At 49.7% G+C, this 18,153-nt stretch overlaps 1 protein-coding gene across 1 annotated transcript in view; it reads left to right on the top strand.

Annotated features, from left to right (window-relative positions):
* The first annotated feature begins 2,094 nt into the window (after window positions 1–2,094).
* PEMT (phosphatidylethanolamine N-methyltransferase) overlaps window positions 2,095–18,153 on the top strand; it is a 44,091-nt gene continuing 28,032 nt past the window's right edge. Inside the window, exon 1 of the mRNA XM_054391224.1 lies at window positions 2,095–2,202. Within this exon, the coding sequence (XP_054247199.1) occupies window positions 2,110–2,202 (93 nt within the window). The 5' untranslated portion in view covers window positions 2,095–2,109. The remainder of the gene's footprint in view (window positions 2,203–18,153) is intronic.

Raw genomic sequence — 18,153 nt, 5'->3', positions numbered from 1 at the left:
GTGGCAAGTTGTGGCCATATGGCAAGAGCTCCAGCGGCACCAGATGGGAGTCCCTTGGGTGCTGCCACTGGCTCACCCAGGCGCCCCTGGAGCTCCTGCACGGGTGGCCATGCAGCTCTCATCCAGGTGCCTATGTAGGTCTTCCCCAGGTGCCTGTGCAGGTGTTGCCCTCTCACACTTTCATATCACAGTTTCATATCACAGTACATTAGAGGTTGGAAGGGACCTCCAGAGATCATCGGGTCCAACCCCCTGCCAAAGCAGGATCACCCAGGGCAGTCTGCACAGGAATGCATCCAGGTGGGTTTTGAATGTGTCCAGAGAGACTCCACGACTTTGCAGTTGTGGGCAAGCGTTTGCCACTGTTATTTTTCACCTGTTATTTCTCACCCCTTGAGGACGAAGGGGCAAAGTTGAACATTCTGTGCCCTGCAGTTTGCAGAGGCACCTCATCCTGATTGGCCTCCCTTTTATCCCTAAAAGCACATGCTAGGCGCAGGGCAATCTGCCTCCCGCTGGCAGCAGTGAATTTGGTTGTCGGGAGCAGAAAAGGTGAGTGCAATGTTAAGGATGTTGCCGGCCAGGAGTTTGTAGGTCAGGAAGAAGCTTTTGTTCATCTCTAGCTGGGGTGTGCTCAGTGCTGTAGGAAATGAGAGAAGCTGTCCTGGTCCCATGGGTTTGCAATTAAAAGTGGGATGAGACAGTTCAGCCTCGGTGCCAGCAGCTGTCTGAGTGCCCAGGGTACTGCCTGACAGCACTCAGTTTGAAGGGATGAGGTGTGACAGTGAAGGGCATGAAAGGAGGGGGAGGAAGGGCTGGGAAGAGTGGGAAAAGAAGGAGATGCGTCCGGATCAGGCCCTGGGGGCTGTTGCCATCATTCCTCAGCAGCACTTATGTTCTGAGGGCTTGGATAGAAGAACCCAGGGGAGCTGGGGCTGGGGTGGTTTGAAGGCAGCCAGAGCCCTGTGAGGATCCCCCCATTTCCCTGGGGCAGTAGACGACTGCAGCTGTTCAGGAAGCACCCAGAGTGGCTGGATGTGCCCTGGCACAGCACAGGAGCCATTCCCAGGGCCTTGGCTCTTGGCTAGGAAAGATACCAGGTTTAGCAGTGCCTCTCCATGAATCCTGCTGAGCTCTGGTTCCTTCAAAGAACCTGTGAAGAGCCAGTGGGAATTTCTGTCCTGGACAGGTGAAGTGGAGCCAATGCCTTTTGGAGCCTTTCCTGTACCCTGGCATCCAAAGTACTTACAAACACAGCTGTGTTTGGGAAACAAAAGCCTTCCACGTCTTGATGTTGTCTTGATTTTGATTCAAGCAAGGGAAGAGCTTGGGCTAGGCTATTTTGTCTTTTGTTTTCAAAGTTTTTGGACACAAAAAAAAGAAAGAAAGAAAAAGAGGAAAAAAGAGGCTAAAGCTGGTTTTGATCCAAATACCACTGCAGGGAGAGGGAGGGGGAGGGAGAAGCAGCATGGCTTCTTGCACGTGAAAATGTTGACAATGTCAGGGAGCTATCCTGGGAAAAATATCACTTTCTTACATGTAGAAAAGGGGAGAAGCAGCAGTTTTAAGGGCTTGTTGTTGTCATTAAGACAGGAAGGTGTTTTGCAGCTTCTTGCAACACAAGTGCTTCCCTTTCATGGTGAAGAGGATTTGCATCACTCTGACTTTGTGGAAAACAAGTTTGAAGCCAATGCAGTTCATTGCTTGGAACTTCCACACAGACCAGCATCCCTGGGACAGTCCTTCATCCCCAGGGACACTGGGAAATGGTGCTGCTTTTCCTGCATCTTGAAAGCAGGTGCCAGCTGGCCTGTAGCACCAGTGCTCATCCTCACAGTGCCCGTGCCCTGGGCACAGCTGCAAACACGGGGCTCCCTGAGAGCCTGGTGCCCTCGGTGTGTGTGGGGAGACAGTTTGGAGGAGCCCCCATCCTTCTCAACAGCACTGTGTAAGCCATGACGACGTTGCTTGCGGCCATTAAGAGATCTGTCTGCTCTTGCAGGGCAGCTGGTGTGTTTGGTTTAGGGTAAAGTGCCCCATGTTTGGGCCCCCACGTGAGCTCACACCCTCAGTAATTGTCTCTCCCTCCCCCAGGTGGATGTGAGAGCCATGGCACAGCTCTTTGGCTACGTGGACGTGACCGACTCTGGCTTCATTGCAGCTGTCCTCTCCATTGCCTTCAACCCATTCTTCTGGAATGTGGTAAGAACCACCTGCACACTAGTCACTCCATTAAGCTTAGTTTTCCTTTGCTAGGGATTTCCTTTGGACCATGCTGGAAGAAAAACCTCTTTGGGGGACATCTGCTTGGCTGGGTGGGACAAGCAAGGCTCAGTTATTAGGTGTCAGAAGTGGGTGAGCAGAGAGCCATGTCTCAGCCTGGAGCTGAGGGTCTCTGTGACAGTTGCCACAGAGGAGGGGGAGGCAGGAGGCAGCTCAGGATGCAGAAGGAATTAGGAGCTCAGCTTGGGAGAGGGAACATAAAACCTGTCCTTCAGCCACCTTCTGTCACATTTCCCACCCCAGCAGCTAGGCACTGGTCATGACTGGGACTCAGTATAAATGGCATTAGCTCCTGGTGGTGGCTTTACTGGGTACGTTGCCTGCTGTTTCCTCTTGAAATATGTTGGCAGATGGTTGTGTGGATGGCAGGAAGCAAAACCAATCAGCCAAAAGTTAACCTCAAGAAATACCTCCTCCATCATGCTGAACAACCCGCTCTAGTTGCTCACTGCAGGGAGGTTGGACTAGGTGTCCTTTAAAGGTCCCTTCCAACCCAAACCAGGCTATGATGCTATGATTCTGTGATTCAGAGTTTGGCAAAGAGCTGCAGAGCTGGCAGCAAGCCAGCCCAAAGCAGGAGCAGGGATACCTGTGGAGGGGTGATGCTTGCTCTCCCTGCAGGTGCCTTAGCACTGGGAAAGTCTCTGCTGCCCTTTAGCTCCCTCGTTTCAAGAGCAGGGAGAATCATTGTCAGCCCCATGCTGGAGCATTGCAGGGCCAATGTGACAAGCTGGGAGCCCAGGCTGGCAGCAACATGAGGTGACTCCCACCATGCAGCACCCTCAGCAGCACAGCCAAGGTCTGGGGTGAAACTTTTCCTTGTGAGTGCTCATGGCAATGGGCTGTTGTCTCAGCCAAGATTCCCAGAACCACCTGCCAAACCTCCCTGCAGGGACTCTCACCCTGGAGAAGCCTCCTTAAAAAGGCCTTATTTTTCCAGAGAGGGAGGACTCAGCTCTCTCTGAGTGTGGGGGCTCTTGAGATTGTCTCCTGCTGGGCTTTGGAAAAGTGAAGCTCTTCTGGCTGTGAGTCACTTTGGAAACCTCTGTCGGAGCTCTTTGTTGCAGCCTCCCTAATTTGCCATGCAACTCCTTATTAAAAAGTCTCACGGTGTCTGAAATGGGAACTAGAATATGCCACATTATTTCGACTGTGCAGTCATCATGCAGCATAAAGAATCAACGAATAACAAGATTCAGGATGTGGTCTCTGGGGGGTGGGGGGAGAGACCTGCTCCAGTGACAAACTGCATTAAAGGGAAAGAAAAAATATCCTGCACTTTATTAGCGTCTGCTGCCCTCCGTGGGATGCCTGCAGCTTGGGAAATAGCATTGCTTTTTGGATCAGCAATGTGGCTGCTGCTAAAGGACACAGGGAGAGCTTATGTGACAGTGGGAAGTTCATTGCTCAGCATTGCTGTTGTCCCCTTCCAGCCTCTGAAGCGCTGTTGGCAGCAGGTGGCACTGCAAGCAAGATGTGCAGGGCCTGTGCCCAGGAGCAGAAGGCATCTCTGCATGGGTGTGCAGTGAGCAGCTGAGCTGGTGTGTTGGTGGAAAGCTCTAGGGAGGTGAGCATGGCACTAGAGGTTTCCCCTGGCTGTAACGGGCCAGGTGACTCCTGCAGTCCATGTGCCTCTGCCATACTCTTGCTCTGACCAGGTGCCTGAGCATCTCCCTGGGATTTTCAGGCTTTGCCAGTCCTGGTGCAGGCTTGTACCAGACACTCCTGGAAGATTTTTGCAGGAGGGCTGTGGGACCTGGAGCCTTGAGCAAGTGCCTGCTATTGGGTGCATTTTAGCAGGAGTAGCTGCAGCCATTCCTGGATTTTCCGTGACCTGGTTCCTTTACTTCCTCCCAATCCTTCCTTCCATGTGATCAGTGTTGCCTGCACCTAGCCAGCAGCTCTTCTTTCCTTCTCTCCATTCCTGCACAGGCTCCCTTTGTCTTTTGCTGTTTGAGCTCCTTCCCAACAGCTGAGATCGCTTTTGCATCTGAATTACTTTGGGCTTGCAAGAGCTTTAGTGCAAAGCCTGGATTCCTGTGCAGTGCCAAGCATCCTCTGCTCTCTGTGCTTAATAAGTAACGTGGGACCCTGGTCAAAAACCTTCCTGTACATGAAATTCCTGATTTGGATAGAAATTTGGATGCATTGATTTAGTTCAGTGTCTTAATTCCCTGTTTCTGCTGAACTCTGGCCAGGTCTGCTTCTTGCAAAGTTTGGCGCCGGGTTGTCCCTGCTGTGCAGTGCCTCTAAATAAATGTGTGGTGGGGAAGCCCTGGCTCCATGTGGTACTTGGCAAACGGAGAGACACATCTCCAGGCCTCCAGCATAGTGAGGTGTTTACCCTGGTAAGCACCAAGTGTATCTCTTTGGGTTAAAAACCTCTAGAGTTTGGGGATGAAGCATAAACTCCAGAAGCTGTACAGGAGCATCTCTCCAGAGAAGACCCTGATGCTCATCAGGTCAATTTATGTGCTTTGGTTAAGAGAGCAATTTAGAGGAGCAGAGCCTAAGTGGGGCAATTTGCAGGGCTCCAGCCAGGCTGTGCTAATGCTCCCTCCTGTTCTCCACAGGGGAGAAAAGCTCACCAGAAATAGCCTTCAGCTTCCAATTCCCACCCTCCTCCCTGCAGGAAGTGCCAGGGGGTACCATGAATGTCTCACCTGGGCTTGTCTGCTGCATTTCCCAACCAAACTGAGGACTTGCAACCCCTCTTCTGCTTCGCTCTCTCCGTGCCAATTAAAATCTCACTTGTCTCTGGGTGGTCCCCCAGGTTACATTGTCCATGGCACAGTTTGGACGTGTTCCTGCACTATTCTGTGTTTTTTAATCTCTCTCCTTCTTGTGTTGTCTCTTTTCCCACCCACTATGGCTGTTACAAAAGGAGCTGCTGGGAGCCATGATCCTGTATGAGACACAGTGCAGGCAAGGCCCCAAAACACAGCACTGGAGCTGTTTTAGGGGTGATGTCACTTAAAACTCCCCAAGGATGTTCAACACAGCCAGACCTGAGCTGCTGTGGGGCTGTTGATGGGCACCTGGCAAGGAGTAGGTGTGTTGCTGGAGCCATGCCATGAAATGTTAATGAGGTCAGAGCAGCAGGAACCTCAATAAATCCCATCTGTGTTTGGAAAGCTGCAGAGTGAGAGGAGAAACTTCCCATTCTTTGGTAACTAGGGAAGATATTAAATAACAATTCCTTGAGGACAAACATTTTCAAGCCAGGGGAGGCAGATAACCTGATGAGGGAGGATTTAAAGAGCTGGCTGAGCCTTGGCACTTGGGGAGTTTTCAGAGAGCTGGAAGGTTTCTGAACAGCTAAGTGGCATAGCCATGAGGCAGGTAGTCTGACGCTGGTCAGCACATCAGTGAGTTTTAAGTGGGGAGCACATCCATCAGCAACCTTTTTCTTGATTTGAGCCTCTTAAAAATTTACAGCTGGCGTCACAGACTGATGTAAAAATGGCAAATCTTTAGCTACCACCCAAGAGCTTGGTCTTCCTGTCACCTCTGATGACCTCCTCCAGACACCCCTGCAGGAATCTGTCATGGTTAGGAAAGGGCTGAGCGTAATTTAGCCTGATTTTAAAGAAAATAGACCCCATCAGACAAGCTGTGATTTTTATCCTCCAAGGTTGCAGCTTTTCCTGTTCAGGGTAACAAGATCTCTGTTCTAGGCTTCTGTCAAGTGTTTAAACTGCATGAGGTTTTGATTAAAGAAGTAGTTGCACAGGGACCTGGGCTGACAACGCCTGGCTCCTGATGGATGTGTATCTCTTGGTTCATTTATTTTTAATTTCCCATCCTTTCCTCCTTCTTTGGAGACTGGAGGAATCTGCCAAGTGGATAAAAAGTGCTTGCACCGGTGGGGAGGGGGGAGTTTGCAGGCGCTGGCAGCCTGATTTCACCTCCCTCTGACCACTTCTTGCTAAACTTGGAGGAAGGTGCCTGGCCCAAAACCACTCCACACTGCTGGGATGTGGCAGGAGTTCAGGAGCTGTCAGGATACAGACCTCAGTGAGCCAAACTCCAGGAAACCTTGTGGGGACAGGAGAAAAATGCTGAGGGCTTTCAGCAGTTTTCAGTGTCTGATGCTGGAGTGTTTCAGTAGCTGTCATTGTCTGTCTTGCAGAAGGCAAGGATTGAGTGGTGGCCTGATGTGCCTGATGGGGAAAGGAGATTGTAGGGTATGAAATGGCTATGTGAGGGCTGGAGCTGCAGGCAGAGCCTCACAGGGATTGCACTTCACTTAGCTGAACTCTACAGGGTTGGGAGATGAAGGAGTCCAAGTGATTTATTGGTATTTTCTGGCCTTCTAATTATATGAGAGTTTCATGGAGTCGCCTGCAAACCTCTGCCTGCCTGCAGCAGTGGAAGGTGCTTTCAGAAGCATCTTCTGGAAGCATCTTCTGGAAGGTGCTTTCAGATCCTGTTGTAGAAGCCACGGCACAGCGATGATGATGATTTGCTTATAACAGATGCTAGATCAATAGCAGGGCTTCAAGCCACGCTGCAAGGCAATTGACTGCAGAAAGCATTTCTTTATTGGGGTAAAGCTGGGCTTGCAAGGAGGCTTGGATTGGCTCTTACATCTCTGGTCTGAAAATGTCACCACCAGCTCTGATGCCTTTCATCCTTTGTGTAGGGAGAGAACGCACATTAGTTGTAATTGGACTCTCTGCCAGGCAGCAATAGCCATTTTCATTTCCTACAATGCTTGAGATTTGCTGCCTTTTTTTTTTTTTCCCTTTTTTTCCCTTTTTTTTTCCTTCTTTTTTCTCCCCCAAACAGCATTTAGTGGCAATTTTCTTCCAAGTGACTTGGTAACGCTTCCCACTCAGGCAGTGAAGGCTTTGCAGCGATGCTGTAACTCGTGATGAGTGGATGGCATCGATTCTCCATCCGCCTCAGAGTGAGTCCTGGCCAGGTGTGGCCAACTGTGACTGTGGAGCTCCTAAATTTAGCTTTTTCCAGCTTGTTGGCACCGCTGTGAGCTGCATAACAGACACCAAAACTGGGTCGCATCCTCCGGCCTGCCGGCTGGAGTGACACAATTAGGAGCACCATCACCTTGAGAGAGAGCCACATCCTTCATCCCAACCCCGCTTCCTGCAGCCTCCCAGCTAGGGGTGGTGGTGTTTTCATCTGAATCCTCTTCAAGAAGCTGTGAAATGTCTTTTTATGATGTCCTTGCAGGCTGAGCTGCCTGCAGTGGTGGGGATCATGGAGCCCTGCCTGGCCTGGCAGCTGTGAGCCGAGATCGTAGAATCCTAGAATTGTTTCGATTGGAAAAGACATCCAAGATCATCAAGTCCAACCTTCAACTTCAGACCACCATGGCCATTAAACTACATCCCAAAGTGTCATGTCCACAGGTTTCTTGAACACCTCCTGGGATGGTGACTCCACCACCTCCCGGGGCAGTCTGTTCCAATCCCTAACCACTCTTGCAGGGAAGAAATTGTTCCCAATATCTGACCTACACCTCCCCTGATGTAATTTCAGGCCATTTCCTCATTTCCTCTCATTCTATCACCTGATACTAGGGAGAAGAGACTGACCCCCACCTCACTCCAACGTATTTTCAGGGAGATATAGAGAGCAATGAGGTCTCCCCTCAGTCGTCTTGTCTCCAGACTAAACAAGCCCAGTTCTCTCAGCTGCTCCTCACCAGACCGGTTCTCTAGACCATTCACCAGCTTTGTTTCCCTTCTGTGGACGTGCTGCAGCAACTCAGTATCTTTTCTGTAGATGTTTCATCTGTGTGTTGAGCCAGGTAGGAGCTCAGTGCTCCTGCAAACCATTCAAGCAGCCACCATGCACAGGTACCAGCCAAAGCAGGATGTGCTGGGGTGGCTGTGATGTTTCCATGCCCATCTCTAGAGTGGCTTTGGGATCCAGCTGGTGCCTGCTCAGCATTTCTCCAAACCAAGCGAGGTCAGAATTTGTCTCTCACCTCACAGTCCCCTGTGGATCATCGCCAAGCTGATCCAAAAACAACCTCCTTTTTTTAGCTTCTGCAGAATGCTCCCCTGGAAAGCCAGGGTGTTTGTTGTATTTGCTCTGCTTCTCTTGTTTAGTGTTTTAAAAATAAACGCAGGCTGCTGGCAGCTTTGCTGAAATGTCAGCACAGGCACAAAAGATGAAATAATTTAAGTCTTGCTTCCAGATGTGTCAGGGAGTTATCTGCCCACCCTACAAGCTGGGAGAGGGCCTTTCCTCTCCAGCCCGGTCTATCCCTATCCTGCCATGCTGCTGCTGAACACACAGGGTCGCAAAATCCCAGAGTCTAAACATGGTGAGGGTTGGAAGGGATCTCCAGGTATCATCCAGTCCAACCCCTCTGCTAATGCAGGGACACCCACAGCAAGTTGCCCAGGATCACAATGTCTGGGCAGGTTTGGAATCTCTCCGGAGAAGCAGATTCCACAATCTTTCTGGGCAGCCTGCTCTAGGACTTCAGCACCCTCACAGCAAAGACTTTTTTCCTCATGTTCAAAAGGGACTCCTGAGTTCCAGTTTGTGCCTGGTGCCCCTGATTGCCACCAGGCACCACTGAAAAGAGCCAGGCCCCATCCTCTTGGCACCCACCCTTCAGTTATTTATAAGCATTGATAAACACTTCCTCCTGTTGATGAGGTGCAGCCCAGAGATATTATTCTATGAAATGACAAGTCTGTGTCCCATGGGACAAGGCAAAAAATGTAGCTGGAGCCCAAAAAGGAAGTAGTATGATTTACCCAGTCTGGGAGGCATGGAAGTCTCACATGGCACTGGGCTTTGGTAGTATTTGTGTGTAGCCCTGGGGCTGGGAGGTGCTGGAGCCCTGAGCTGGGAAATCCATCACCTCCCCTGGGACACCATCGGCTGTCCGGGGCCGTCCTGGGTTGCGTTCCTGCCGCAGTCACAGACGTAAGCTGGGTGCTTTCCCACTGTACCATGGCTCAGACCATTTAGCAGAAGCCTGCCCAATTCCCAGGATGGGCTCTCCCAAAATAGGCTGCTTTGACGAAGATCTGCAGAGGCACACAGTCTTCTGGGTGCTTTTGGGAAGTATTTTTCTGAAGACTCAGTCTCCGGCTTCCGTCACCATGCAATTGCATCTTCCATGTGCCTGGAGACTTATGGTGGAGAGGCAGGCATTGGGGCTTCGCGATGGAGGTGCTGGATCCAGTTAGTGGCAGGCTGGTGGCACACAGGGTTGGCAACCCAAAGAAAATACATTCTCCTTTTCCCTGTTTTCTTCCCCCTTGATGAACTCCAAGGGGACACTTAGCTCCAGTTGCTCACGAGGGCAGTAGCAAATGGGTAGTAAAGTAGATTAGTAAATCAGTAAAAGCAAAACTCCCCTTCTCCGTTCCACCTATGCTGTGGAATGAGTAGCTGGAAATGGCACTTGACAGGAGCATCCCACGTCCTTGCTCTTTTGAATGTGAAACCAGATATTTCAGCAGCTTTATCGCAGCAGGGCTTAGTGGGCACCAGTTCCTGGTAAATATGAGGAGCCTCACCTCAATTAAAGCAAACAAATAGCTGCACTCCTCCCTGCCTGTGTTGTCTCCCTTAATTCCTCTTTTTAAGGCATCCTGACAAACCTTTAAAACCCCTGTACCCTGATCCAGGGAAAAACAGTTGATTTTTGGAAGTGGGTGCTGATATGTTATGCTGGAGGAGGACATGAGCTGCGGACATAGAGCTACTGCTGGATTTTCCTTTTCCCTGCCAAGCCATCTGGACCTAGATGCTTGCTGATGTGTATGGAGAGATAGACAAGTGTCTTAGAAAATTAGGAATTTGGTAGCCAGAAAAGCTGGAAGCTCCACATCTGTGCTGCTGCCTGTGGCTTCATCAAACTCCCCCAATCTCCCAGCAACCTTTGGGATCAGGGAAAGGAAGGCTGGCAGGAGCTCTTGATTTTCTCACGTGTCATAGCATCACAGAATCATAGAATTGTTTTGGTTGGAAAAAGCCTTTAAGATCATCAAGTTCAACCATTCTCTCTCTCTGCCAGGTCTAGTGCTAAACTATGTCCCTCAGCACCACATCTCTGTGTCTTTTAAACACCTCCAGGGATGGGGATTCAACCACCTCCCTAGGAAGCCTGTTCTAATGCCCAATAACTCTTTCAGTGAACAAATTCTTCCCAATGTCCAACCTAAAATTGAGCCAAGGTAGGTTTAGATTGGAGATTAGGAAACATTTGTTTACTGCAAGAGTGGTCAGGCATTGGAACAGGCTGGCCAGGGAGGTGTTCACGAACATCACTTAAGATCATGGCTGGTCTTAGACTGAAGGTTGGACTCAATGGTCTTAGAGGTCTTTTCCAACTGAAACAATTCTATGATTCTGAGTCTATGATTCTAAACCTCCCCTGGTGCAACTTGAGGACATTTTCTCTCATACTTGTTACTAGGGAAGAGAGAACAACACCTACCCCACTCCAACCTCTTTTCAGGGAGTTGGGAGAACAACGAAGTCTCTCCTCAGCCTCCTTTTCTCCAGACTGAATAACCTCAGTTCTGTGACTGTCATTGCAGTCACAAACCTCTGTGGTGCATTACCTACTCATCTTGCTCATTTTTTTTTTCTCTTGCAAAACCTTTTTTCTCCCTCGCTTTTCTCCTCCAGATCAGGCATGATGCAGCCACGAGCTGCTTCTGCAAGTTGGGGTGGGTGAGCTGCTGCATTGTCTGGCTGAAGGGTTTTCACTCGCTATCTGTGTAGGCCTATTCATATTTGGTGTGATCCTTTCTGTGCTTTTGGGAAGGAAGAAAGCTCACACCCCTGAAGTGGGTGAAATAGAGATGTGGTTTAGCAATTCTCTCTGCTTTCGGCTGCTGCAGGGAAGCCTGACCGTCAGGGCTCTCCAAACGCCTTCGTCGCCTCCTTTGTGCAGAGGGAGGTTTGCTCATTATCTGGTTTGTGCTCCATGGATAAAAGAAGCTGTAATTGTAGCAGCTCCTTGCCATAAAAGCACAAAGACATTTTCAGGGAAGGAAAATGTACAAGCAGCTTTTATGATCCTTTACAGTACTCCTTCTGCCTACTTTTCTCGCCTCCTGCCCTTTCTGCAGCATCAGCTCTGTGCCTGCTTGGTACTCAGCGTGACTGCCTCTGGCTCCAGCCTCTCCTTTGTTATAGAAATGCCCCTTTTAGAAAGAAAAAGTCGGAACATCCTCCTCATCAGTCGTGTTGGGTGACAAGCGGATGGACCCCAGATCCCACCGTGTAGTAGTTGGATGTTCCTATTCCTGCCTCTTCTCTCAGAGCTGTGTTTTCTGTGGTGAGTCTGGCAGCAGATGCTCAGTCTGCAGAATCCAGAGGAGGATTTTGAACTGGGAAAGAAACAACTCATCTGTCCATCTGTGATGAGAGTGTACACCAGTATCAGGACTGGAGTGATACCAAATCAGATTGCCTTGGGGCACACGTGGCTGCTCCTATTAAAAACTGGATGACCTCAGATAAGATATAGTATTTTTAACTGCCACGCATTCCTCTTAAGTGCCCTTTCCTGTTTATTTTTACCAGGACGTTATTTTAATGGCTGCAGGCTTACTCATTTGATTCCCAAGGCTGGAGAGCAGCACTGATTTTGTTTCATTTGGAGACTTCATTGTGCAATCATTTTCCAGAGACTGATGTACTCGGAAGCCCAAACGAGTGCCTCGTCCAACTGAACAGAACTTTCCTGCCTGTACCCTTCAGGCTTTGGTCCCTGGTGTGGATCTGTGAGGATTCGTAGCTGGAAGGACTTGCTCAGCCTTCCCCATCCACCTTCATACAGGGCTTTGGTACAAATGGGCAGTTTAGATGTATTGCTTGGGATATGGTTTAGGGTTGAACCTTGTAGAATAGGATTCTGGGTTGGACTTGGTGATCCTGAGGGTCTTTTCCAACCTGAACATTTCTGTGTGTCATTCTGTGTGAAATGCATGGAGCAAAAGGCTGGAAGAGGATTTGAGTACTGCGTGCAGCGCTCATGTATGCCTCAGTATTGGACTTTGGGGCAGCAAAAGGTGAAAGGAGCATCCTTGGGGGCCCAGATCACTGGGTCTGGGGGTGACTGATTGTTTGCTCAGCTTTTGGGTTAGAACTCTGTAATCTTTAAGGTCTCTTCCAACCCAAACCATTCAATGATTCTGTGATTCCTTACGCCGAATAAATGCTATGGGGCACGTGGTTACAGCCATCAACACCCGCAGGAAGCCCAAGAGGTAACAGCAGTGAGCCTAAGGGGTTTGCTGATCGCATTTAACCCTTCAGGCTGCTATTACTTGTTGTGCTGCGGGGTTCGAACATCTCCTTCCCGAGGAGAGGGGAACAGAGCGCGCACCTGCCCGCCTCACACAAAGATCAGACTGTCCCTCTCTATTGTTGGCCGCAACAGCAGCGTGGCAAACGTGTGTCCTCAGCATCGTGGGAAATGTTCCCAGGGGAGGCTTAACACGGAGCGTGGAACGTGATCCGGCAAGCAGCAGGAGGCCCTCCAGCCCCAATGGGCTCCGCTGCGTACACCCAGTGCAGCCAGTACCTCTTTGCCAGCGAACTCTCACTCCTCTGCGAAGGGGGATTAGATTTCTCTTGCATTTTGTGTTCTCTGAGGTGGTTTTATTCTTCCCCCCCCACCCCCACCGCCTTCTTCCCTCGTGCCCCCCCTCCTTGAGGGAGTGCTGAGTGAGTACATGCTGTCCAGAGGATGGGTGTGTTGGGAGTCCTTATTAGCAGACTTAATTCCAGAGAATTAAACCCTAATTTCACAAAAGGGCAGCAAGAGAACGGCTGCAGCTCTGGGAGAAGCCAATCTGGCTTTGTGTGCTGTTTGCAAATAGCACAGGGAGTCCTGGTCTGAGCCTGCCGGTCCTGGTCATTGGGGTATTACGACCAAAAAAGAATAATTGTTGTGTTTCTTTGCTATTTAAATCAAAAATCACAAAGTAGTGTACACACCTCCTCTCCTGTGCCATTGCTTGCACCTCCACTTGTTTTGTTTTTCCATTTTAGGCAGGGTTTTTAAATGTCCCTAATCATCTCCCCCTTCACCTTCTGACAGCCCGGCTGCAAATTGTGCCTCTGTGACACCTGTCATTGTTTCTCCCTGGATTAATTGTTGTGTGTAATTGCAACCTCCTGCAGGATGCTGTCTTCCTCTATTAAAAAAAAAGGGGAGATGATGCTAATGAAGAACATTGGGTACCACAGAACAGGAGAGCAAGGCTGGACTTGCTGGGACGTGTACTTGGCGTACTGTGATTGCCAACCTGGGCAGAAATGGTGCTTGTGTCTCTCGTCAGTCACTGTCTAATGTTTGTAATTTTTACTTGCTGAGAAACTCTGGGTTTAATGGACTTCATTAACAGATACGTGAGATGCTACCAGACCTGCGTTAGGGGCGAGAGAGGAAGAAAACAACCCCTGCATGGAGGCAATTTTATTATTTATTTGTAGCAACAGGAGTGATCCAGAATTAGCGTTGGATTCGGCGGTGTGGCTAATGAGCTGGGCTGAGCTGGAATCCAAGCAAACCTATTAACAAGAGCAAACTGCAAAGATGCTGCCCAGCTCTGAAAACCCTCACATCAAATATGAGATCCCAGGCAGTGCTGGGATGGTTTGGTGATTTTATCTTGCTCCACATGGGTCTGTGTGGTCCTATGCTGATGTATTTCTGTTTTGAGAGACCTCTGCTTACTGATCACTGCCCCAGCCTTTCACCATCTCCTTCTCTCTTGCCAGGAGCCCAAAATTGAAGCCAGTATTCAAGCTGTGGCCTCACCCATGCCAAGCACAGGGGGATGATCACTGCCCTAGTCCTGCTGGTCATGCATCTGGAGGTCCAACTGGCTGGGGACATGATGTCAGAGCTAGGTGCTCACATTGGTACCTGAATATGGTATCTTCAACCAAATACATGTCATACAGGAGAGTGAAAATGCGCTGGAATTAGCTGACACCTCTGGTGTAGCTTTATGCAGTCACTTTGCAGTGAATCAGAGGCTGCAAGAAATGTCAGAGTCATTAGATAACCTCGGTTTCATTTTACCTGCAGCCAGTGAAGTTCTATAAGAGGATTTTTCTTACATAGGATGCACTTGCTGAAGAATGTCCATTTTTATTCCACCTAGACTAACTCTTTTAATCAGACTGACCTTACTTTCAACGGTGCTAGAGGTTTGAAGAGCAGGAGAGATGCCTCGTGACCAAGACGGAGAGCTTTGTCCCTACATTTAAAACCTAACCCAGGGCGTTGAAGTCAGCAGCAAATTCGGAAGGACTTGACCTCAGCACGGTGGATCTGCAGGGATTGATTTGGAAATAACTGAAGGGAACAGAGGCATGAAAAGAGAAAGGAAGGAGTTGTAGAATCATAGAATGGTCCAGGCCAGAAGGAACTTCCAAAGGTCATCCAGTCTGACCCCCCCACAGTCAGCAGGGACATCCCCAACTAGATCAGGTTGCCCAGGGCCTTGTCGAGTCTTACCTTGAATAACTCCAGGGATCGAGCTTCAACCACGTCCCTGGGCAACCTGTTCCAGTGTTACACCACCCTCATAGTAAAAAACTTCTTCCTGATACCCAATCTAAATCTGCTCTTCTCCAGTTTGAGGCCATTGTCCCTCATCCTGTCACCACAGGCACTTGCAAACAGTCTCTCTCCATCCTTCTCCCCCTTCAGGTCCTGGCAGGCTGCTCTTAGTTTCCCTGGAGCCTTCTCTTCTCCAGGCTGAACACCCCCAGCTCCCTCAGCCTGTCCTCGTAGCAGAGGTGCTCCAACCCCTGATCATTTTTGTGGCCCTCCTCTGGACCCTCTCCATCAAGTCCATGTCCTTCCTCTATGGAGGGCTCCAGACCTGTACACCGTACTCCAGGTGAGGTCTCACCAGGGCAGAGCAAAGTGGCAGAATCACCTCTCTGCATCTGCTGGCAACTCTGCTTTTGATGCAGCCCCAGGATGTCATTTGCCTTCTGGGCTGCAAGCTCACACTGCCTGCTCCTGTCCAGCTTCTCATCCAGCAGCACCCCCAAATCCTTTTCCAGAGGGCTGCTTTCTAACCCCTCCTCCCCCTGCCTGTATTGACTTAAAGGAGAGGAGTTTGCGTGTGCCGGACAGCGCGGCACAGCAGAGCTCACCCTCCCGGATGGATGCCAGCGCAAACATCGGCAGTGCTATTGTTGGATCACTTTGTTTGCAAATGGGTCTTTTTGGGTAGATGACCTCTTTCAGCGAAGCTACTGTGTCTACAACACTTCATGCACTTTTCCTCCTCAGTTCTGTTTTTTTTAGTGGTGCGTGAGTAACAGGGAAAATAAAATAAATCAGCAAATAGAGGATGTGAGGTGAGGAGAATGGTCTAGCTCACCCAAGAGACCCACAAGCACACACACACCTTTGCTTCTGGTTGGTTTGGGAAGGTGCCTGCTGCGGGCTGCCTGAGTAAAATCAGACCTGTTTTGCTCAGGGAAAATGCTCCAAGCTTCAGAAGAATGTAGGAAAATAAGAGGTTTGTGGTTTTCGGGATGTGTGCAATGGGAGGCTGTGGGTGGGCCAAGTCATCCGGGCATGGAAAATGAGGAAAAACAATCTGGCAAAACACTGGGCAAAATATTTCCCTGTTCTGTGTGTGAGATGCTCATCCAGCAGCACTTCCCTCTGCCCTGGGCCTGAGCTGAGCCCCAATCCTTGTGCAGTCGGAGCCTCTGCCTTTCCCTAGTGTCAATAGATTATTTTATTTGGTTGTGTTATTGGCTGGAGGAGCTGGGTGGGTCCTGACTGCTCCCCATTCCTCTGTGCATCCTGTGTCATTCCTGGTGCTTGGCCATCCCCACCGCATCCCAGACTGGACCTGGAAAGGTCCTTCCTTATCCCATGCTGAACTCTGGAGAAATCATTATCTCACAAATACTTTTTTCCATGGGTTTTGTTGGCTGGAAGAGTCAGTTTGGGCTGTGCAGGCTGGTTCCCTGTGGCTGGAGCACATCTCCCTTCCCCATTGCTCTGGAGGAGTTGCTCGTAAGGGCTTCTTGTGCCTGCGCTCAAAATGAATTAACACAGCTCATTCTGGGTGACTCGAAATCCCCTGCCCTCAGCTTTCAGCACTTTGGACATAAATCATGAGCTCCTTGCCTTGAGGAGAAGCTGTTCAGATTTTGTGTTGGAAATTGCTAGCAAAGGCAGCCCATATTCCGTGTCATTTTTGTTTTTATTGAAGAGGAGAGGATGTGGCTCATGGAACATGGAGGGACCCAGGCTACCCTGGCATACGTTAAGTAGGAGCTTGTTTTCATTGCAGCCATCTAATGAGATGGTACTTTGACAAATCACATAAACACTATTAGAGAAATGAAATTATTATTATCTAGCTGTTTATCATGAGTGGATTCAAGGTAAAGACTCTTGTGGAGGTAATCTCAAGGGATGGCTTTGAGGCAACACGTACCTAGTCCTTACCTGGCCCTTATCTGTTTACCTGCCGACTTGTTTTGTTTCCCCAACTCAAGGCTGTTAGCTGAGGTGATCTGTGCCATTTCAGTGCAATTACTTCTGCTGGGGAGTGATGCAGGGGGGTGGTATTTTTTAAGCTAAATTCATACATGGTGGAGGCAGGCTGGGCTTATTTCACAGTCATCTTTCCGCTTCTGAAGAAGTGGAGTCGTTTTACTCCTTTCTTTGTGTCAAAGTACTCAGACTGGACCCTGTTGACCCTCTTGGTGCTGGTTTCATCAGGGAAAAGTCACGAGAAGAGGCACTTCAGCTTGCCTTTTGTCCTCTTAACTTGCTCCTTTGGGTGATGGTCATTGCAGGCAGTGAGGGTTTGTCACCCCAGCTTGTCTCAGCACTGCAGCTCCACAGCCAGCTGTTTGGTTTTGGAGAGGAGCCCACCCTCCTTTCTGCTTGTAGATAGTTCTCTTCTTCAGCCCCTTGGATGTTCTCCTTTTTTTTGCAGCTTTTTTGTGCTTTTCAAGCCTCTGGTTCCTCTGCAAGAGCCTGGAATGTGTGGTTTTTCCCTCCGTGAAGCTGTCACCTGGGTGTGCAGCCCTTTCATTCCAGCTGGCTGTTCCACACCACACTCTACGTACCACCCCAGCTCTCCAAAACCCTGCTGCTGTTGCTTTTGGCTGGAATAAACAACAATCTTTCCATCCAGAGCCTGTGGAAGGCAATGGAAAAGTCTTCCTCGAGTCAAATCAGTGCCTTCCTTTCCAAACTGAAAGCCCTTGGCAGACACGGATGAGCTAAGCTGTCCTGCTCGCCTGCAGCTTGCTGACAGCTGTTATTGCCATTGTACCAATGGGAAAGGGGAAAAACTAACTGGTGTGGCATCACGGGGAGAGCTTTTGCTGCTGAGCTGGCATGTCCCCATCTCTAAGGACACATGTCAGGTCTGTCATCATCAAGTCAGGGTGCCAGGAGCCTCCAGGCTCTGATGGGAGTCCCTGCCCTGCTTCAGCTCCATGTCCAGGTTGTCACCCATTGTCCCTCCTGCCTGTGGTTCAGCAGCAATCCAGCTCTGGGTGCATCTTTTCTTGGTGCATTAGCATAAAAAAGACCTTTACAAACTGTGTGGGCAAAGTCTCCAGCCTGGATTGCCTTACAGCTCACATGAAACCATTAAGACTGTGCCTGTCTCTTCTAATATTGCTTCAGTGTTTTAATTGCATGAACTGGGAGCTGCTGCGCCAGTACTTAGTGGGGGGAACTTCACAGGGCTTTAATCATTTGCTAAAAAGCTTTCGGGCTTCATTACCATCTCATGGCTCTCAGTAATTGAGTGCCTGCGAGTTGAGAAGCCGTCAGAGAAATCACTCGGCCTCTGAATTGGGAAATCCAGAGCTTTGCCCAGTGCAGGCAGGAAGCAATTAAACAAAGTG

The sequence above is a fragment of the Indicator indicator genome, chromosome 22, assembly GCF_027791375.1.
Source record: "Indicator indicator isolate 239-I01 chromosome 22, UM_Iind_1.1, whole genome shotgun sequence".
NCBI classification, from domain to species: domain Eukaryota; kingdom Metazoa; phylum Chordata; class Aves; order Piciformes; family Indicatoridae; genus Indicator; species Indicator indicator.
Note: the sequence above shows the minus strand (reverse complement) of the source record. Positions and strands in the feature narration are given on the sequence as shown.